General features: G+C 39.9%; 1 protein-coding gene across 1 annotated transcript in view; it reads right to left on the bottom strand.

Moving 5' to 3' along the window:
• rev3l (REV3 like, DNA directed polymerase zeta catalytic subunit) overlaps window positions 1-23,491 on the bottom strand; it is a 47,826-nt gene that overhangs the window by 21,297 nt on the left and 3,038 nt on the right. The window contains exons 2-12 of the mRNA XM_086060766.1: window positions 11,454-11,643; window positions 10,470-10,544; window positions 9,273-9,433; window positions 7,410-7,551; window positions 6,329-6,423; window positions 5,549-5,653; window positions 5,313-5,397; window positions 3,265-3,398; window positions 2,677-2,805; window positions 1,887-2,118; window positions 1,636-1,778 (exon numbers count right to left, since the gene is read on the bottom strand). Coding sequence (XP_085916892.1) covers window positions 1,636-1,778; window positions 1,887-2,118; window positions 2,677-2,805; window positions 3,265-3,398; window positions 5,313-5,397; window positions 5,549-5,653; window positions 6,329-6,423; window positions 7,410-7,551; window positions 9,273-9,433; window positions 10,470-10,544; window positions 11,454-11,643 — 1,491 coding nt within the window. The remainder of the gene's footprint in view (window positions 1-1,635; window positions 1,779-1,886; window positions 2,119-2,676; window positions 2,806-3,264; window positions 3,399-5,312; window positions 5,398-5,548; window positions 5,654-6,328; window positions 6,424-7,409; window positions 7,552-9,272; window positions 9,434-10,469; window positions 10,545-11,453; window positions 11,644-23,491) is intronic.

The following is a 23,491-nucleotide window of genomic DNA, read 5'->3' as shown; positions in this document are numbered from 1 at the left end:
CAAAAGCAAAAATGAAATGAAACTGGCCGACTCATTCAGTCGGCCGGCTCACAGCGTAGTGAGTAGAAGTTGGGGAGCGTCTGCAAGTTGCATGTTACAGAGGCTCAAATTACCAGTCAAGTCACCATTGACATTGTTCACTCTGGATGGTAAACATCTGGGTGACTTTTACTCTGCTAGGCCATGCTACATGTGTGCTAGCACGCTAGCCCACATTAAGAAAGGCCACCCTCCACCGCCCCACCCCCACACGGAATGACATGAAGCCTGACGTGCTGAAGATTTTATTCTGATCAGAATTGGCGCAGTAATTGGGATAGAAGACGGCTTTTATCTTGCCTATTACGTCAGCAAACTCCCTTTGAAATGAACGAAGGCGGCTCTCGTTTACGTACGGGATACGTCATCACAATCACGTGACCAGGATAATGGCTTTTACCACGGTATGTTCTTATTTTGATACTTAATCGGTTTAAAAGAAAATAAAAATAAATAAATAATAATAAATAAATAAAAAGAGAGCAATGATGATGACATGTCAAATCGGTAAAATTACCGAATGAACTGAGCTCTCCAGGAAAAAAAATAAAAATAAAAATAAATAAATAAAAGAAAATTCAGTGAACAGGATGCCAGAGATATTTGCACTTTTATTCTTTATACACAATGCCAAACCAAATACTGGAAAATGAGTTGTAAGTCTTGTATTGCTTTAATATACATTATTTTTTGTGATTAATTATTGAGTTAACGCTTAACTTTGACAGCACTAATATCAATATTACCCTGGTGTAAGTGTATTTTTGAATATTTTAGTTATTAGATTGTGGATTTGGCTTGATCGTGTCTGGACCTTGAGTCTGTAATAAAGCAATTAATTAATTTAATCAAATGACGATTCAAATGAAAAAGAGCTATTTCAAAACATCATAACTGATTGAGTAGAAACAAAGAGCATCTGGAAGTTATGACATTTTGCTACAAGCTGCTCACATGAAGCAATTACAGCTGGACTGCTTTGCTTGTCTTCGAAGACGTTTCACCTTTCAACGGAGAATGCTTAATCAGTTTATGCAGCAAGGCATAAGCTAGCAATGGCTAGGAGAGACCAGCCTGAATTGGTGAGGAAACCCAACTATTTATGTATTCATGCACAGTATTCTAGCGTAACAACCAGTTTGTGATCTAGTGGGTTTTGTTATCAGAACTTCAAAATAAAAGTCTACCAAGGCAATTTATTTTACGTCAATGAATTAGTTGGCAGACTTCTATTTTGAATTTGGCCTTTGGAGTGCATTTTGAGAACTATGTATGACCCAAACCGTGATGCTTGATCTGTGCAGATCACGGGTCAAAGTAAATGGTACTTCATTTATATAGCTCTTTTCCACCTTACAAGGCCCTCATCAAAGCACTTTACATTCGACTACTCATTCACCTACTGATGACGCAGCATCAGGAGCAACTTGGGGTTCAGTATCTTGCTCAAGGATAATTCGATGTGGCCACAATGACATGGGATCAAACCCACAACCTCTGGATTGGGAGACGCCCACTCAACCACTGGTTTCAGTATCTTATACAGTAGACCCCAAAGCAAAGCAAACCCAAAAGCAAACACTTCAAATGTCTTACCGCTGCTCTCATCTGCTGCCCCATCAAGCTGAGAGATGGACAAGTTAGCAAATAAGGTATTATTTGCACTCCACTCCATGTCATCGTCAGAAGATTCCTGATGCTCGTCACTGAAGCTGTCCTGCGCCTCCTTGATACCAGACCTGCACATAATAACAGGACTACAGAATAAGATGCACAGACAAGCAGTGAAATGTCTCTCTTTACTCTAGACCACTGAAACAAGGAATAGTGTCATTGCATAAACAGACCTTGGTAAGGACGAGCTTTCCAGGGGCTCGTTGTCCCATCTCTGTGACATTGTCATGCTGAGCTGTGCCTCTTCCTTGTCTAACTCCAGCCTTGCCTCTTCATCGTCACTGTTGTAGTGGCAGCTTTTACTACCTGGAAGGGACTGGGACTGTGAACCATGCAGACCAGGTGTCCTGATGTCATCTGCCAAGCCCGCCAGCAAATCCATCATGGCACGGTCTTGGCTGCTATCTGCATTGATAACAAAAAGACAATTACATTATGTTCAAGGCTAAGCAACTCCTTTCATAAAGATGTGAACTGTACAGTATTTAAAATACTGTTCGGGGAAAAAGCTTGAAGTGTCTGAGTCACAAGACAATAGAAAATGCACTGGGAGAACTTAATTTGCTTCAGAGATGTAAAAGGAAAATGAAGAAGATCAACTTCATGATAGCAGAATGTAGAATCTTATAAAAATATATGAGAAAGTCTCACCTTTTTTTGGCCCTTCCATATACTCCTTTTTACAGTTGGATCAAAGCAATGGTAAACTTAGATTTATTAAAAAAAGATATTGACACAATTATAGTTTCCCTTTCAATATACTGGCCCAAACAGAAAGAATTTTGAAAGGCTTTGCTTGGTCAAATAAGCATGAGGACAAGACTCCAACAATGACTAAATTATGCTTTCACTTGATTAGTTAATTTAACATGAAAAACTGCATCATATTAATAGCATAATATTAATATAAATTGTTCAACAAGTAAATATTACTTTGGGAGAATACATTTCTTCTTTATTTACCTAATAAAGGTGAGTGGTTGGATGTCTGAGAGGGCTGTAGGAAGCTCTGACTATTCTGCAGGAGACATAAAATGGCCTCCTCATCAACAATAGCCTCCTCTGGGATTGTACCTCTACTGCTCACAAATTCTACGGAAACAGATGAAAATCACAGTTAGCATCTCAGAAGCATGCAATATTATAAAGCAACGAGAGCTCCAACCTTGCAGTGCATTACGACCATATGAGGGCACAGTGAGGCCTAAATAAGTGGAAATTGCAACGTAAAATTGCAAGTGTGGGAGTGAGTTCAATATTTTTTCTGAAAATCTCATATTGTATTCTGTTCTGTATACTGCTACAATGAACGAGAAATGTCTCTTACATTTTAGAACAAGATTATGACCCATGACAAGCTTCAAAGGATCCACAATACCTGATAATACTTACATTTTTAGAACAACTGAAGGTCATGAATATATTTAATAAGCAAGGTCTACCTTGTGACTTTAAAACTATTTCACAAAGTACATATGGCTCTTTGAAATAAAAAATAAAAATGTGATTTGTTGTTGTTTTTTTAAAGGGAAAATGTGCATTGATCTTGACCTGGCTCAGAGTCCCTGTGCACCTCCACAACTGAAGCAGGTGTACACTGCACTTCCTCTGGTGTCAAATGGAGAGACGAATGCAAGGTGAGATCACGGAAAGAATCTCCATCACCAACAGGGGAAGCCGGAGTCCTGAAAAGTAAGAGAATTTCCAATTAGTGCATCTCAAGTGAGCATTAAAAAGACACAGAAATAACAGCAGTAGTCCTGTAGCAACGGCTGCTATATAATGGATAAAGTAAAGGACTGTTTGTTGGTGCTCATGCAGTCAGTCACACTTGAGGTATTTGTGTACATATGCAGTGGTGGTGAGTGTAAATTTAAGTGGCTGACTACACAGGTGTGGAGAGCAAGTGAGGCATATCTTATACCATAATTGTGTGTGTGTGGGGGGGGGGGGGGTGTACAGCTTAAGTGGTGTGTGACAACCTTTTGTGTTTGAGACGTAATATGAATGGGCTAGCAAACAACTGGGCTTTGCATTCATCTGACTGCCTAGCAACTCACCACAGCAAGGTTAGAAACATATTTTGAATAAGTAGAATCAAGGAAATAAATCATTAAAAATTATGACATTTAACATTAAGTTGCTTCTCCAGTGTGTGGCATGACAAGAGTACCTAAATGAGATTTTACCTCAGCCTCATTATCATTCCAAGTGCTGGCGAGCCTCATGAGGAAAGTGCTCCCAATAGTCTGTGAATGTGCTGCTGTGACTGTCTCTTAATTAGTCATCTTAATGACTTTAAAAAGTGTCAAGGGATGAAGTCTGCTAGGTGTCAAGAGATTACTGCAGTGATTAACATGTTCCGCTATCAAGCCACACCTCTTTAAATCTGAGAATAATGACTGTTTATTCCTTTTCTCAGTCCTGACACTTCACCGGTAAAGATGTGACAATGATGTTCCCTCCTCCAGTTGACGTACGTTGCCATCCTCTCAATTAGGGATGTTTGATACCAGACGCGTATTTAGCCCAAAGCGAACAATAGCACCCCCAAAACTTTAGAGTATAGATATATTTTTACTGTATGTTTTTTTAACAAGCTAGAAAACGATATAGTATGTATATAAACCATAGAGTTTAAAAGTAATATTTAAACAACAAAAATACTGTACAGCTATTTTTTTTTTGTGGTTTTAATCATGCTACTTGGTAGGTAGGTAGTTAGCTGAAGTTTTCCCCAAAGCTAGGGAACGTTGCAGGTGGTCAGACTGAAGGCTTATGCCCATCACTGTCATTTTTGAGTGGAATAAGAGAAACAAGTGTGAATATTAATGTCTCTATTGTGCTGCTATTGGCTAGCTTACTAATGTGTGTGGCGTGCGTGCATGTGTGTATCTGCACAGAAAAAAGAACCCTGATGGAGTAAGATTGTTGACATAAGATTGTTTTTCAGCGTCCAAAAGCTCCATTTTGAAGTGCATTTTTATTTATATATTTGTGTTAAAGACAAGATGTAAAACAGCAGAGACAAACAGTGCTAAAGTCAATTTTGTTTTGTTTAAAAGTTTTATATTGTGTCTGCTGCTTCCCCCATACGCAGACTTGTACATGCAATATGATTATTTTGCAGAGTCAAGCGCATACATTTTTTTATGTGTATGTTAATGTATACATTCTTTTTATAACATAGTACAGACACGCAATTTATAGTCAGAAAAGAAGTCCACGGTCCTTTTGTGTTCTCACTGTAAACTGTTGGTAGCTGGTAGCTGGTTTACTCCAGAAACATGCTGTTAATATGTATGTAAAGGAGTATCAAAAAGAGTATCCCATAAATTAGAGTTAGGATATGTTGATATTTTACTATTACAGTCCTTTGCATAATGTTTATTAGATTTAGTTTACTCACTGACTTAAAGTGCAATTTTTGGAGCAGGAAGTACCCCAAAACAACATCAAACTACATCCTACATTACTACACTACATTGCTATGGTCACAGGCGACTTATAGCCTATCGCAGCTGACTGGGCAACAGGGGAGGTATACCATGGATAGGTTGCCAGCAAAGAAGACCGATTAAAGGAAAGGTGCAACTTACACATCAAACTTATTTTCCTTCACAATCTCCTTGAATCTTTTCATGAAGATTTGCTCACTCTCAGTTGAAGTGACAAATGCACGGTCTGGAAAACAGGAAAAACAAATTCAACTGGTTGTTTTTCTGGAGATCATATTCTTAATCATACGCAAAATAAATTTTAGTCAAATACTGGAAAACGGATAAAAGAATACGTTTTATTTATAACACCACCTTTCTGGTAACAACTTGCTGACCTTGCGATTCTGGGGTTTCAATCTGAGAGTCCTTGTTCTTTTCTCTTCTCCGCTGCTTCTCATCCTCCCAGATTGCTTGTAGGCCGGGGTTCCTTCCAATTTGATCTGAAGAAATGACAGCACACCAAATAATGAACGCAAGGAACAACAAACTTTAACCCCAAGAATTACAGATCTGCTTTTCGTGGAAAAAGCAGAACAGTCGTGTTGGCACTACTGGCTTATCTTGGCCTGTGCCTTTCTATGTGGAGATTGCATGTTCTTCTTGTGATTGCAAGACTTCTGAAGACTTAATTGCAAGATTTGTCAGCAGTACATGATTATCAAAACAGCTGCAACGGTGAACTCAATGGTGGTGGTGACAAGTATGTTACACACCTGTGAGTGTATTTACAGGAAGTACCTCTTATGCCTATCTAAAGTCACAGAAATATTGGCATTCTAAAATTCCCCGTTAAGATATTTAAACTTTTACCAAAGTCTTGCTTTCTGGTACTTGTCTATCGCTATATCTTAGCTCTACCATCGACTGGTGGTCAGTCTTGTGTGTACAATGCCTCTGGGGCAGGTTTCAACTTCCCTATGATCCTGAACATAAGGATAAATAGCAGAAAATGGTTGGGTGGGAAAAAAATGAGTCAGACAAGAACTAAATACTTTCAGCATAACACTTTTTTTTTCTTCAAACATCCAAAAGGATGACCTCTAGTTCCTTCTACTTTAGCAAAGGGGACATTTTAATGCCCAAAAAGCTCTTTTAATTTTCCTGAGCATCCTTACTGTCAATCTCGAGACGGTTGAGAACATCTACAGCAACAGCATCAACCTCCAGCTCACAGGTGCTCTGCCTCTCCACCTCATTCAGGACTAGAGAGCTGCAGACAAACAGGCAGAACTTAGCATCATAAGATGAGGTCTCAAATACAACAGACATACAGGTAGATATCTGAGTTTATAGCCAGGTGAAGTAGTGGTTAGCACATCTGCATCATAGTCAAGAGGTCCTGAGTACAGATCTCCGTGTAGGGAATTTGCACATTCTCCCTGTGCTGTCAAGGTTTTCTCCGAGTACTCTGGCTTTCTCCCATATTCCAAACATGCACGAATCATAGGATTACTAAAGACTCAAAAATGTGCATATGAGTAAACGTGAGTTGTTTGGCTATATGTGCCCTCCAATTAATAGATGACCAGTGCAGGGTGTACCCTGCCTCTCGCTCAAACTGAGCTGGAATAGGCTCAGGTAGCTCACCCGTGACTCTAATACCTGTCGCACACAGAGCGACACAGCGAGGATTGGCCCATCGCAAAAAAACACACACACAAAAATACAGTTGGAAACTAACACCGACACCTCAAGCGGAAATTCCATTTTCATCAATGCTCAGAAAATGCCCTGGGCAACCAAACAAAAACAAACTATCCATAAAAAAATAAAAAATAAATACCGGCAAGCAAGCGCAACAGTTTTATAGCCTAAATTTGTGATTTGTCAAAAAACATGTTAAATAGGCTTTTCCATGTTAAATTCTGACCCCCCCAAAAATGAAATCTCCCATGGTTAGTTAGCCATTACAGCATCTGACGCTGATTTATAATTCCTGTAAGATTGTGGTAACGTGTGGATTATAACCAATTCTAATGGTAACAAGATGGGAAAATAGTGACTAATCCTCCCAAAAAGTTTATATATATTTAAAAGCGCAGACAAGAAGTAAACGGGTCAAAAAGGAAAACATTTTTTTGCAGTGGAAATAAATAGCAAACAAATGCACCTAGGTGGTGGTTCCAAAATAGAACCTGAATCTCTTGGGTACTTATTCGTAATGCAGATGCGTGGTAGATACTAGATAGGACTCACCAGGGAATGGCGTTCTCCTCCCAGCGGACAAAGGTGCCCCCAAAGGTGCTGCAGTTGAGTTTGGACGTGCACGGGCTCTTACAGGGAGTGTTGCTGGAATGAGCGCTGGGGGTCTGCTGGTCTGGGTCTGTTGACACATCCTCTGAAATTGTAGCAAGTTTGATATTTATTTAGGCTTAAGAATAAATGGTAGCAATCGCTAAATGCTGCACAAGTTTGAATGTGATTGGTTCATTCTGAACACAGCCACATCCCAGGTATGGTTACTATTTTCCTCACGCGTTGAAAAAAAATGCATTATTACCAACGGACTTCAAAAAACTGCTGCAATGTTGAAGAGGACTGCACAAATTTTCCTCATGCGACAAGAGAGACTACGTATGTAACGACGGCTGTTGACTTTTCTGGGAGGCTACTGTTTAACTATCCGTGTTCGGCGTTGTTTGGGAAAAAAACTTTTATCTGTATCGAAGGAATTTAGAAGTTGCTGTTCTTAAAATCCACCCGTGTGACCTCTTTCCTTGCAAATATCCCCCAATGTTACAATGTGGAAACCACGGCTAATAAAGCGAAGCAGACAATATTGTATACGTCCATATTTGTTTTTATGGCTAAATTTAGTGGGTGAGGCTTTTAATCAGGTGTACTTTGTAGTCCGGAAATTATGGCAGTCTCCTTTGCATTCATTTTAAACTGCATGTAATCAGTCTGGCCCCTTTCATCATTCCTTCACTTGGTCCCACATTAAGAACTGCAGCTTTGGAATTTGAGGGTCAAAGTAGGTGAACTGTTGTACCCATTTGTTGAAGTATTGCAGTTCTTTGCTGCATGGCATATTGGAACTCTTTTTCCATTCATGCATTAGAGGGTTGGGGTCATGTGCAAACCCAATTTCCATCAGGGACAAGGCAAGTGATATTTTTAACAATAGAACTTAATTAAAATCAAAAGGTGGAATTCCCTTACATAGCATGTAGGCGCTTACTGGGATGGCACAAAAAGAAGACTTATTAACAAAAATGCTGGTGCGAGATTCAGAAAGAGGCCTATATTTGGCTTTTTGCAGACTCCGTTAAGAACCCATTTTCTGCGACATTGCCTATTAAACAAAACCGCAATGGCAACAAACAAGCAGTAACACAGGAAAAATAATGTGCCCATGGAAAGTAAGGCCAAGAATGTCTGATACAGAAATGAAAAGCGCACACAGACCTTGGACCAGGCTTCCAGTAATTGCATCTGGAAATTCATGAGTGAATAGCAAAGTCCTTGGATAATAATAGATAAAAAGGAGGTTCAGAATATCTTCTGAATCGCTCAAGAGCATGTAATAAATCATTAAAAAAAAGGTCAGAGAAACAAGAACCTGATCTGCTGAGATTTCAGAAAGATAATAGTTCCTGAGCATGTAAAAAGGGATTTTCCAAGTCCAGTTCAAATTAACGCCATATGCGTATTAATTTAAGACAGATTTGGATGAGGTTTGACAATTACAGCTTCTGACCATGCAGACACACATTAAGTTCCTATCAGAAAACATTTGACAGAAATGTTTCTTTCAGAGTTTTGGAAATTTTAAATGATACAAAGAGGATTGTCTAGTCAAGTTTATTTGTAATAGCCCTTAATCACAAAAGAGTCTCAAAGGGCTTTGCAAGGCCACAGTTGACAACAACAGCCCCTGATCTAAATCACCACTTAATTTGGTTTGGGAATGATTTGAGAATGCAAAACATCAGACAATGAGATGAGTAGCTTTGAAACATAGCACAGTAATGTTTCTTTCTGTTCAAGCAACACTACTAATAAAGGTTATCTGGGGGGAAATACACACGAACACACACCCTGACCCTTGCTCCCTACCTTTGTCTTTGCAGCCACGGAACTTAATCGCTGCAAGGTTAAGCAGGTTCATGCCATACAGGTTGTAGTCGATGAAAAGCTGCAACAGGTATGGGATGTGGCCCTCATGTGGCTGGTAAACCTTGTTCATCACTGCTCCACTCTGCAACAGCTCACAAACTCTGTCAGAAACAGAATGTTCAAAAGCTTATTGGAGCAAAAACACAACACCATTATAAGAACCTTTATTACTGTATAAACTCTTGGCACAGAGATAATGCTGTTGATTACAATGTCTTATCATTTTGTATAATTCACATATACTGGCTAGTATACTGAACACAGGGAAATGTGTGGTTTGTTGTTCCCAATACTTATGATGTTATTTTCCAGCAAGTCTATTGTTATGTCATAAAAAGTAAAAAACCCTCAAGGTCAAAGCAAGGCTGATCAAAAAAACAAATTTACAAAGTCTGACATCACTGATGTGGGATGCAGGGCTTGACAATTACTTTACTCACAGTTACAGGCCATTGTGGCTACAAGTAGTTAATAGCCACCCAGCATTTTCACTAATTTGTAATTGGAAATAAGAGTGTGTGCGCACCTTGCAGGTCCAATTGCTTGTGTTGTTTGTCAGTGTATATTTGATCTGTTCGTTACCACTGCAGTCACATAGGCAGATATGTGTATTTAAATGTTTACTACTGAACACTCTGAATTGTCCCTAGGTGTGATTGTGAGTGTGAATGATTGTTTGTCTGTGTAATGTGCCCTGTGTTTGGCTGGCAACCAGTTCAGGGTGTACCCTTCCTACTGTCTGAAGACGGCCGGGACAGGCTCCAGGTTTTTTACAAAAAATTGGGGGAAATGGAGGCAGATGACACAAAAACCCCATACTAAAAAAAAATATAAAAAAATTGATGTGCTTTTTCCTCCCCCATTTAGGCAACCATGAAGCATATCAAAATTGTGCAACTTGAATCATGCAGTGTAAATCAAGCTATTATTTTCTATCCCAAATCTTCCCTCATGAATTAATTGAAGATTCACATACTGCTTTACAAACTGAAGCAGATTATAAGCTCGCCATCCTCACAATTTGTACAACTGAATATATATAGCAAGTGACTAGTTGCTCCTAGGTTTCTGGTGCGATACACGGAATTCCCAACCGTCATAAATGCCATTCACTTATCACATGGCCTGTAAACATACCTTTTTACCATCTGAGGATTGTACAAATAGATCTTCATAAAGTGCTTCTCCTTGGAGTGATATCCATAGAAAGGCCTGGAAGAAAGCATATTCCCAGCGTTTACGGATTAAAGTTCAATTTCATAGTAGGGCTGGGCGATATGGCCACAAAAATAACATCTCGATTTTTTTCAGTCCTTCACGATGATTACTAGCGATAGACCGATATGGTTATTTCAGGGCCGATACCGATACAGATTATTAGTAGTCAAGGACGCCAATAACCGATATTTGGATAACCGATATAATACAAAGTCCAGCTCTTAAATTTGTTGAATTTTTGAGCATGTTTATTTAGGAACTTTAAGAAATCGTAAAATATTGGAGTTAAAAAAAAAAAAAATCTTAGCCAATAGACATCTTTGTTTTAAAATTCTAATTAAAAGTTCAGAGATCTCCCAAGGGCAGTAGCATGTCTTAAAAAGTTCAATAAAACCCTAAACAAGTATATAGCTCCCTATTGTTTTCTACAGTAAATAAAGTTTTCCAAAATGTTTAAAAATCTCTAAGTATTCAAATTTGACTTATCTTAGTTATAATTTCAAACAAAAACAGAAGGTGCAGAAAGTTCCCAGGGTCAACAGCATCTCTTGCAACGTTAACAGAAAATTTAAATAAATAGTTTCCTGAAATGGATCAATTTTTAAAAGTTTTAACATAAACTTAACATTCATAGTTTGTGCTTAAATGCCATAATTAGTTGGTAGCTATTGTAAAACCCCCCATCCAGCATTGGGCAAAATAACAAACAAAAACATTTGGGTGGAACTGAATATAAGAACAACAGTTTTTAATAATCCAGAAGCCAAAATTTGATTTAACGATTTAGCAAATTTTCAACGATTCGGTTTTTAAAATGACGATTAATCAAATTTATTTGATTGCCCAGCCCTATTTCATAGTGTTATTTGGCAGAACAAGTGAAAGAAGCATTTGGGTACTTACATGCCAGAAACCATAACCACCTTGAAGATGTGCTGGACGTCGGAAGCAGGATTTCCCATGGCAACATTGAGTGCTCTGTCAATGCTGAAGGCCACCAGATGCATGTATAGGTCCGGTTGCTGTCCATGACCATCGTATGGAATGTAGATGTACGGAAACACTCCATGAAGGTGGAGACATGTCTTCTGACCTGCAACGTGACATAATGATCATCACCGTGTGATTAGTATCAAGCATTTGATTAAATAGAAGACAGGCACCAATAAGAGCATTATATAATAATTTTTTTAAATGGCAATATCAAAAATGCCCCTCAAAGCTTACAAGCACCCTCCCTGTATGATGTAATTATGGTATTAATAGATGCAAATCCACTAAATTTGAACTTTAATATGGTGGGTGACTGAAGCCTTCCATCAAACACCTTGCAGAAAGAGAAAATGTGATTATCCCACATTTATACCCAGTAAAGAATATGCAGAGTGAAAGCAACAACTATGGTGGAGGAGCATCAGCAAGGTTTTGGGGTTTATCAAATGGATTGAGAAAGAAATTATGTTAGTTGGTACAGAGGGAAGAAGAGATGGAATTAGGAACGTGACTCCCTCATAAACATTGCTGAGGAGTCACACGGGGGTGAGCTGTGTTGCAGACGCTGCACTATTGATCCTATTCCTGCTGCAGTGCATAGTATGGTCAGAGGTACATTATGTTCATTTATTTTTTTATTTTTTCACACAGCACGAGTCCAGTGTCGAAATTAAAACAATATGCTGCACATGAGGAGGTGCAAAGAAATGAAGCTATTGCTTTTTCAGCTCACGGTGGTTCTGTGATAGCTGGCAGACAGACAGCAGGAGGCAGTGCTGAGCATCAGCTTGACTCTTCCAGACTTGTCTATACATGTTTGCCTCCTTAGCTTAGCCATCACTTACTAAAGTGATTGGTGCACTTAAGATGAATCGGTGCGATTGATATGCTCTGGGAAATCAATTTGAAAATGCCAGTTTACATGCACAGTGTATCCGAGTACTGTATATAGTGAGTTCTATTCTTATTTAGAATGATCATCATGTTCAGCTCAATCCAACTGTTGATTAAACAAAACAAGGAGAAACTTATCATCTACAGTGTATCTTTGTTTTCATATCAATCATCTGTTACATCACGACATAGCCCGTTACTGTCCACATCAAAGAGGTGTAAAGCTACTTACAAACATTAGCTTTCTGCATTGGTGACAAGAAGCCTATTAGCATACATTTGACTGTAAAGAAAGGGAGAAAGGCTAGGTCAGCAAAGCTGGCACCATTCATCTCATCCACTGCTTAAGTTCCAATAACACGATAGCTGCCAGTGGGTGGTTGTATGATTCATCTATAAGTGACGCTCATTCTAAATACATCCTGGTCAATCTAAGTGAAGGACGGCTCTCAAATTACAATGAAGGGAGCATTCTGGCAGAACCAAGACTTTGATTACCCTAACAAGAAAAGGATAAATGGAACCTTTTTTTTCTGTACAGTATTAAGACCGCCTGTGTAAAGAGACCAAACAGACACCAGAAAACTATCTACCCTTAAATTCACACGCTGCTTCCAAATGGATTCAATTCTGCCCTACACTGATTTTATCTCATGGAAAAGCTGAATGGGAGGGGAATCAGTTGGTGTTTGAATAAGAGCAGAAGAGGGCTCAACTTTATTACACAAATTATATTGGCCTGTGCTGTGTATGCGTGTCTGGCTGCTTGGAACAGTGACAGATGAATCCCCCCTCTCACCACTAGTTCATTTTTAGTTTCTGGAATACATTCAGCTCAGCTGTTATGAGTTGTGAAGCACACTAAGATTGGTTGATAAACAGGGTTAAAATGACACATCAACTAAGGATGTTACTGTGAGAAATAATGTTCGACGTGTAATACATGTAATTTTGTTGATGGAGCAATCTGCATCGGCAAACTGTGTGAACTTGCATTTGGAACACAGCAATGTTCCACTTTGATGAGTTCTTGTGAAAGCCATAACAAAGGGGATTTTTTTTTTTCAAGAGCCATTTAAGAGAGAAAAAAAAAGTGACTATCGTGTTTAATTCCTGCTAATAGTCAATAGGTGGAATCATTTTCCATATGACAGTGAATGAGCCTGGTGGAAGGCATTATAGAATCACTTGTGTTGAACATTTTACAGAACACAAAAAAATACATAGTAGCCATTATACTAAAGCAGCGGGGGTGTATGGGTGTCTGTAATCGATATGTTGGAAACTTTTGATCCGGGGGTATGTGCTTCCAAACTGTAAACATGCCTCACCTGTGAAATGTGGCGTTAATCACAGAATTATTGACTGGCCAAGCAATGCAGTTTGACAGCTATTAAATGTTTAGTTTGTAAAAAAATATATATTTAAAAAATGTAAGTAATCGGTAATCATACAAATGCACCTTTAGGCAAAAGCGACTATTCCGTGTGAGTCAAATTCCACAGTGGCAAATGGAAATATGTTCAAATGTCAAGCAATACTCACAGAGCACAAACCTCAACACCAAAATCACAGAGTAAATCACAAGGAGGAAAGTGTGAGTGTACAGAATGGCTAGGAACGTCCTGTCCTGTCTTCTGAAATTTCTAGTTGGGCAGCCAAAATTCAAAGCAGGAACATTCAAGTTAACAATTAGTTAAGAGTTTTTCAGGACACACAACTCGCTGCTTAGTTCTACTTTGATCGACATTGCCTAAAAATTAAATCAACTTTCAAAAATTTAGCTAGCGCGGCTTATAGACAGGTGTGCCTTATAGTCCAGAAATTACTGTAGTGGATAGACAATGTGTATCATGAGCCAAGTTAGCAAACATATTTTTAGTCTACTTAGCACATCTTGGGAAACCTGCCTCAAACTAACAAAGAATTCTTTGCCTCTAATGTCATTTCACAAGTGATTTATTTAAATGCACAGAACAACCAATAAAAGTGGAAACATACGGTAATGTTACCCTCCAGCACAAAATTACGCACATACCCTCGCCGATGTGAGAAAGGCAGTTGAACTAAAATGGGAAATTTGCCAGTTTCTGACGTCGTATCAGAGATTGAACACTGCCAACAATGACCAAAGTGAGGGTGTAACACCCAAACTCACTACAAAAGCCCCTTTGTGTTGAAATTTTCACTGGCATGCTAATGTTGCCACCCGTCAAAGACTGGATTTAAATTGCAGGTTAAGTCTGTATTTTTAAATGACTATTTACAGCACTAACACTTCTATGCAGTAATAAATACATAAATATTACTTCTAAATGGTACAGTTCTGCCAGAGTAGGCTCTTCCCAAAGGGAAGACACCAAGCGATTCCATAAAATACCTTTTCCAAGTCCACAGATCACACGAGCCGAGTTTCCATCGCAGGGGCTTTGGGGGTAAATGTACCCAGTATGTGCATGTCCCCACTGCAGGAGCCACCCCCACAGGGCCACTTATACGGGGGGCCGAACGGAGGTCCTTCTCGAGGGTACCGGTGGCGGTAGGTACTCCGCTGGCCTCGAAAAGCTCTCGGTTGGGCTCTGGCGCCGATTGGGTTAACGTTTTAATTAGTATAAAAATATCTTACCCTTCATATCCATTGTGATAACGACATGCATTCTCGGCTAAGTACTCTTCCACCAAAAGAAATCTCCTAATAATGCTTTGCTTATTTTCTTTCCACTCACTGCTATCCGTTTTCGAATTTTCCAGTCATTTTCGAATCACTCAAACCATCCATCCACGCCATACACGCAACAATAAAAAGCAGAAAAAACAGCAAATGCCTTTAAAAAAATATATATATATATTTTGAGAGCTCAGTATTGTTCATTTGGTAATTTTACCGATTTGACATGTCATCATCATTGTCCCTTGGCGCTGCCGGGGCCTGGGGGGTTGTGCTTGCTCTGTCCTGGCCGGGGTCGACGGCTCCCCTCTTTTGTGGAGGTTTTCATGCATGCCAGATCCACCACACCAGCATCTATCGAAATTCAAACACAATCTGCTTCTTCCTCTGGTCATTGAATCGGTGGAGGCTGATGTCTGTGGATCTCACTCTGCTTCATCTATCCTTCCTTCCTTTCCTCAGTCTCTCCTTTGGTCTCGAGGTCTCCCTAATTTGTTGGAATTTAGAGGTTTCTGGGGTTGGTGAAAGACTGATTGGTAACCCGGTGGGTAGTAGGTCGGTGCTGGATTTCACTTTCCTTTCTATTCTTTGATCCTTCCTCGGGTCTCCTGACAACCTCACGACTCTAGCTGGATTCTGAAGTATTCGGTTTAGGTGAACGGTATGGGATTTTTAATAGGTTTTAGGTGAACTAATGAGTACACACTCACACGCACGCACACATGCACACACACACACACGCACATGCAAAATAAAAATTATAAAAAAATTAATAGAAAAAAACAGCAAATGCCTTACGTTTTCCTCTTTCCTCGTTGCTTTTGTTTTGGTTTTTGCGACATGCTTGGGTGACGTCATGGGAGAAACTGTCGCATGGCGATACGTGTTGATCAAAACTCATGAGGTCGCGAAACTGGGTCGTACTCTGCAGTGGAGACATAGCCACGGGAGGACGGTTCCTGTGTAAGTCCCTACCCTCCTCCCTATACCTGAACTTCTTGAAGTGGAAACGGGGCTATGGACTTTCTGGGCAAAACTCACAGACTAAGTTTACATGCAGGCAATAACCCTTTTAAAACCAAAATATTGGCAATATTCGGGTTTTGAAAGGCCATGTAAACACGCGCAATAACCCAAATATGCTCTTATTCGAGTTTCTAAAAACCAGAATAAGCGTCATAACAGGATTACTGGTTCATATAAACGCAATCGGAATACCTTGAATCAACGGAACATTGCTCTTTGTAGTGCGCATGCTCACAACCTCTTCTTCGTCTCCTTTTCCTCTTCTTGGCTTATTTGCATTTGCAAGGAATCTTGGTCTTTGTAGTAACGACTTGTATGTGCAGCGCCGTTTTACACGGGCCTCGCTTAAATACATTGATTTCTCCGCGCCGTTTTCACTTTATATTGTGCCTCTATGGCAAAAATGCCACAGTTTGTGATACGTTAACTATTCATGCGAGACAGACGCGACATCACTCATAATTAGGGCTGGGCAATAAATCTAATTAATTAGATACATCGTCATTTTAAAAATCGAATCGTTGAAAATTTGCTAAATCGTGAAATCGAGTTTTATCTTCTGGCTTATTAAAAGCTGTTGTTCTTATGTTCTGTTACATCCAAATGTTATTGTGAGTTGTAATTTTGCACAAGTGTCAGAGTGCTGGATGGGTGGTTTACGAGACATGTTTACAATAATAGCTACCAACTACTTAATTGTGGCATTTAAGCACAAACTATGAATGTTAAGTTAATGTTATAACTGATTTTGAATCAGTATACATTATTGTTGTCTGAACATTTTGCACAGGAATCACTTTTGAATAAATGAAACCTTTAAATAAATAATTGTTGATTTTATTATATTAAAATCAATTAAAATTGTAATCGTCCTGAATGACTGCAAAAATTGAGATTTTATTTTTGAGCCATATAGCCCAGCCCTACTCGTAATACTTAAACAATGTTTATCTCCAGCTTGCAATGTTCAACAATACACGTCCGTGTAGGAACATTAGATGACACACACATAGTTCCGCTTTATCCAAACGAAGTAAGTCCGTGCTTCTGGCGTGTACAGAACCGCACTTCTGGAGGGAGTTGGAAACCGAGTACTTTATTTAGCGTGGTGACATGAATATAATGTATTTTATTGACCGTTTAAAGTTAGAAGCGGAAATTACGTCTATTTCTGCCATGATGGTGTCCGTTCTACACCCCCTTACATCAGGTTATTCAAAACGCCATGAATACGGGGGTAACTCGGTCAACTTGCGCATGTAAACGTGTTATTCCGATTGTTCCAGAAGCCCGAATACTGACCATAACCTGAATATTGCCTGCATGTAAACGTAGTCACTGACGGGCAATAAAAAGAGTGAAAAGAAAACAATGGACCAAAATAGTCAGGGGGAGAGCAGTAGCATTTATCTCTGCATGGACAGCAACAGACGAGTGACTGTAGTGTAAATGAGAGATGAGCGGTAGAATTTAGCTGGAGGGAGAGGAAGCCCAAGCACTGAGAGACACGAGCAGTCCATTCAGTGAGAGTGAAAATTAGAGTGTTCACAGGGAAAAATCCTATGAACTTGGAACGCATCATTTCCATTTTACCTCAGCTGAACTTCTCGGAGCAGACAAAGAAGAGAGGGGAGACATGAAAAGAAAGTTGTTTGACCAGAGCACTGTGCATGAATATGTGACACATCAGAGTAGGACATTTAGGCCAAGCAGTGCCCACGGGCACAAGATGGACATACACAAGAGTGTTTGTGTTCATTAGTGGTGTGACGGTGTCATACTTATTTTAATATGGACCACATTGTATACATCAGCGGTGGGCAACTGGCGGCCCACGGGCCGCATGCAGGTGGGATTTTCAAAGGAGTCTACTACCAAGTACACTTTAGTGTGCCATTGGTGGAACACATACAGCTTTTAACTGTGGCTTGATGCTGTACTGCACGAGCAGGGCGTTTGGAAAAATGTGCGGCGCAAAATGAATTCCACAGTTAAGACACATTCTCAACAAACTACGGGTAGCATAAACAAACGTAAATTATGATTGCCAAGCAGTAAACAAACATCAGCTGTTATTTATTTTCTTCACAAGAAGCATCAGTCCGTTTAAAGTGCATGAGGTGTTTTCCGTGTCCTCCAAAAACATGAACAAATTTAGCACCATTACTAGCATTGCAAACGCTTATAATAATCTCTGGGGGAAAAACGCAAAATAGCCAGGAACAACACAAGATAAACCCCGTAATGAAAATGTTCGGTCCCTGAAGGTTACACTCTACCTCCTCACTTTGCTTCTTCTCTGCGTTCTAATAAAGAGTGGCGATTGGGTTTAGGTTGGGTTAGCATCCAGCTCTCGCTAGCTTCGCTGCTCATTAATGACCATTTGACAGCTAGCTGTGATGCATTATTTCACCAGATACCGAGCGTAACGCTGCCTGATATGAATAACAGCAAACGGGGTTAGCATCAAGACATTAGGCGAAAGGACTCATCTAGACTATTTAATACCCAAAAGCTTCGATGCTAATGAACGAACGGCACTGAATGCAACACTTTTTTCCAAAATGGTTGTTTGCCTAAGGTATAGTTGCATACGCAGTAGCCCTCCGGCCGGTGTGTGCGCGCGTGTGTGTGTGTGTGTGGGGGGGGGGGGGCGTGTGCGTGTGTGTGGTGATTCAATGCAGCCAGGCAGAACCTATAAGGCATGTTCAGAATAGTTGCTGGATTAAAATGAGAACTAGAAGTGCTTCCATTATGGGAACTTGATTTGCAGTCCATAGATTTAAGCGGTTCAGAAAATGGATGGATGGAGATCTGTCAAACTTGATGAATGCAATTGCAAGCGCACACAGAGAGCAAGGGAGAGAACAGCAACAGAGAACCCCACCTCCCCACCTCCCCGCACGCACGCACGCACGCACGCACAGTCAAAGGCACAGAGGAAGACACTAAATTGCTGCCGAGTGATTGAGAGTGGTTCTTGACTGCATTCCTCAAGGGAAGAATAGCTTTAATTCCAACAATCAGTTTTGGCAAACATCCGAAATAGGGATGCAAAATAATGCTATTTTCAACCAATACCGATAAACCAGTACTTCCGAGTCCTACTATGAGTCTAACATTGAAACATTGTTTAAAGCGCCATGAAGCTCAATTTTACAGATATCTCTGCTTCAAAGACAATAAGTAACTCATTTTGAGTTTGCCAAAACAAAACAGTCACGTTTTAAAAATGCAACAAAAAACTGCGAGGGTAACATTTTGGGGAGTGTTGTGGAATTTTCAGTAGTTAAACGAGATTAATAAAACAGTATGGAAAACTATTTGTCTTTTCGGTTTCTTTACATTTGAAACATCAAATATACACAAGTCTTACATAGCAGTCTACAAGGAGTGATCTGTGAGAGCGTGCACAGTAAATTATCATGGGAAGATTTGTTAGGAGAGTCAGCTAGACAGGAAAGCACGCAGTCTGTTTCGAGCAGACTTATCAGTTAAGGTCACTTCGATATTGCTTCATGTACAAGAAGTGAAAAGCCCATTGTTAAAGAAAATACAAGTGTCCACAATACAGTATAAACTTAAGTTAATGTGTGTTAAATAGTTAATTTCCATAACAGGACAGTAAAGAAAGCCCACACTGGCACCTGACAGGTCGCCATGATGCATCTTCTGTGAACACGAGGTCGTGCGCATTATGACGTCACAAATATGTGACACTACCATAGGAGAGGGAAGGGGTTGAGGAGTTGGGCACAACTTGAGCAACCACCACAACAGATGGACCAACGTCTATTATTATTAATGGCGGATTTCTTTATTATCCGGTTTATCTGTATAACGTCAAATTAGTCGATAATTATCGGCAGATTTCTTTATTATCTGGTTTATCTCTATGAAGTCAGATTGGTCGATAATTGCTGATAATTATCGGCCACCAATATTATCGTGCATTCTTAATCCAAAATTCTGTACTGTATCTTCCAAGTGACCAGTAGGGATGGCCTGTTAAGCAGCAAGTGTAACACAGTGCACATGCAAGCTGAACTGAACGCAAAAGCAAATGCACAGAAACGCACAACAGCTATGCTATTTTTAGCAGACAATCCCCTCCCATTTTGTAATAAGCCTACCCTCACACTGACTGTACACTGCAATGGAATTAAAAATTTATCAAAACAGACCCTTTGGTCTGCACTGCAGTCTCAGTCTAAAAGTGGTGCGTGGACGCCAGTCTGGCTGTGCAGTGTTGTTTATTTTAAAGGAAAATGTGTGACCATATTTGCAGATAATGGGGATTATTTTGGTGTATCTACATAGCAAAGCAGAATACTGTACTGTAAGTGTTCAACCTATTACAGCAGTAATGTTAAACTTTTCTCAGCGTGCTGGAGTCGTTCATTCCATTGTGTACAAGGACTCCATCTGCCTTGAAACATCCTAGAACTCTAGTGGAGGAAGCAAGGGTAAGTACTAAGTAGTCACACTCATGGAGCTTGGGAGATAAAAGATTGTCCCTTGCCTCTGTACGTTAATGGTGCAGGAAGCCCACAGAACTGAGCTGAAGACCTAACCCAGGTGTCTCCTTACACCACACAGAGCCATACTGCAATCTTACTTGGACAATCAGAGGCACCACCAGTTGCACGTAGCAGTAGTGGTGCCTTGAGATGCACGTGACCCAATTTGCGAGTTTTGGGAGACAGAATTTTTTTCCCTTGGGCTTGAGTGTTCAAACTTGAGACAAGAACGCTGTAAGGTGGCAGGCATCAAACTCAACTCATCTCAATCCACAATAGCAGCACTATAGGGGCTGCCAGGATTTGATGCTCAATGTTCATTTTGGTCTATGCTGCAGGCCGCTTAAAAAAAGAAGAAGAGAGAACAACCGTAGTTTGGGCTTTGGACACCTCTGATTTAAACCATGCCCAATTTTTTTTTTGCCTCCCTGCCCCCAAAAGAATCGGTATTGAGAATCGTTTGGAACTGGAATCAAAATGAGGACACAAAATTGGAAAATTTAATTTAAACGATCGCCTTTCCGACAACTAGTGGCAATTTTTTAATTATGTCTACAGCACTAAAATTATTTGATAATGCTAACAGTACCACTACATTGAGATGACTCCCAAAAACTTGGATACCTGAAGAGTAGCTGACCAACTACAAGTAACAATACAGTACAAGATGGTTTAAAAACTTCAACTGAAAAACTGTCATTACCATGATAACCACAAGAAGCTTGTCTCCAACAGAAGTCTATATACTGAATTCATGTTGTAAACCAAACCTCATTACAGTAATTTCTGGACTATAAGGCACACCTGACTATAAGCCGCGCTCGCTAAATTTGGGGAATACTGGAATTTGTCACATATATAAGCCGCACCCGACTATAATGTTACCGCACCCGGTTCCCGCTACTTTCTTTTCCATGAAGAGGGCGCAAATTGTCTCGCTCTCGTTCTGTCTCTCCTACTGTATTTGGGCTCGCTTGGTTTGTTTTGCTCTGCCTGACATTCTTGCGCTTCCTTTACAGTGCGCCCCATTGTGATCTGATGGATACACCGCACCTTTGTATTAGCCGCAGGGTCGAATGCAAGTGAAAAAAAGTAGTGGCTTATAGTCCAGAAACTACTGTACATGGCAGTGGGTTACTTTTTTAAATTGTACATTCCCCCATTCAACACCAAAATGTAACCAACCTAACGATCACAAATGCTGTTTAGTCAATGTGTGTAAACAAGTATTTATTTGTGTATCTTTGTTACAAGCTACCATCTACTCCCATATCAAAACTATCCAAACAGACAATAGAATTACAAAATAATAATATTATCACATTATTTTATCTTGCTCGCTATACTTAACATATTTAGCTGTTTTTCTATAATTGGGTGATCTTGCTTACGTTTCCGTTATTTGGGGGGAATCTTTGTACAGGTTATTGTTATATGACTAGATGGACTGCATTGACGATGACTCCCCTACGACACGAAGCCGGGCCTCAAATCCAGGCACAAAACTGTCACAGGTTAAGGATTAGCGGTTTAATGCAGAGTAAAGTTGTTTTGGGGAAACTGCTGCTTGCTACAAGGCCTTCCTCTGAATCCCATCTGATCAAACAGATCGGAGTAAAGAAGACTACTGTAAATCTAAGTGTGAGGTTTAAAAATCCAAATGGATCTCCTCAAAACCATGTGCTAACAACAAAGTAATTTCATACAAGTGGAGTAGTTCGCAAATGTAAATGAACCAGAAAAACTAAACAGTTAAGGGGACAATGTCCATCCTAATGAGTGGGGGAGTCCTTTTGAAATTTCCTATTATCCTATTACTGGGTCCATGAGGAATTCCTTTAGATGGCATTAAAAGTTCCCCTGGGGAGAGCTAAACCTGGGGTGAAAGGGGCCCTCCACTTCATTCCTCTCTCTGCTGGTCATTCACTTCCTCTCACTCTCTTGTCCCACACGTTTGAACAACCAAAACAGGCTTAGAAAGCTCTTCTATAAATCTGAACCAAGCAGGACACCAATAAGTTAAGATCCAAGAAGTTAAATACTCCTTCATCAGCAATTATTTGCCGTGTGAGGAAAGGCCAAATTTTACTGTTTGAATTTTCCATTCATTTCAGATGCAGGTGTGTATGTACACAGCATGCTCTGACAGGCCACACACGCTAGAGATAGCTTTAAAAATAAATAAATAACAGGAAGCAGGCATTGAATTACACAGAGCTGATTGACTGGTGGGAGTGCTCACGGCTTAGGTCATGGAAGGACAGGCAGTACGAGGTCTGGGATTGCAGCCAAAGCCACGTGGTGCAGAGCAGATGCACCAGCGAGAGAGCACAGATGACATAAAAGTAAGAGCTTATGTGTTCAAAATCTCAGCTCCAGGCCCCTTTGAAAAGAAAACGGAGAAATACTGCATAGACACAAAGTCAATGCATTCCAGACAGTACCAACAAATGTATTTCTAAAACTAAATAAATTAATAAAAACACAGACTCTGATGTTATGTTGACACGCCAGGGGATCATGCAGCACACAAACAGACGTGTCGCTACAACATTCTAACAACCTGATCAGTCTGATTCAAAACAACAGTGAAATGTTTAAAATAGTGCGGTTGGTCTGTGTATTTAATCAGTGAAGGCCTTTCATCATCTCATGAGAGACTGGCGCCCATTTTAAAAACGCACCACATTGGGGAATGTACTGTAATTCAGGCCGGATCAGAGTGGCACGCAGATGTAGCAACAAACTGTGCCTCATTTTCTTTATATGACAAATCCAAAATCTACTGTGGAAAAAAAAAATCAGTATGCGGACAAACTAATTTCAGGCAGTCTCTAAAT

This window comes from Leptonotus elevatus, chromosome 18 (genome assembly GCF_054856555.1).
Source record: "Leptonotus elevatus isolate MCC_2025b chromosome 18, RoL_Lele_1.0, whole genome shotgun sequence".
NCBI classification, from domain to species: domain Eukaryota; kingdom Metazoa; phylum Chordata; class Actinopteri; order Syngnathiformes; family Syngnathidae; genus Leptonotus; species Leptonotus elevatus.
This window is presented reverse-complemented; position numbering and strand designations above follow the sequence as displayed.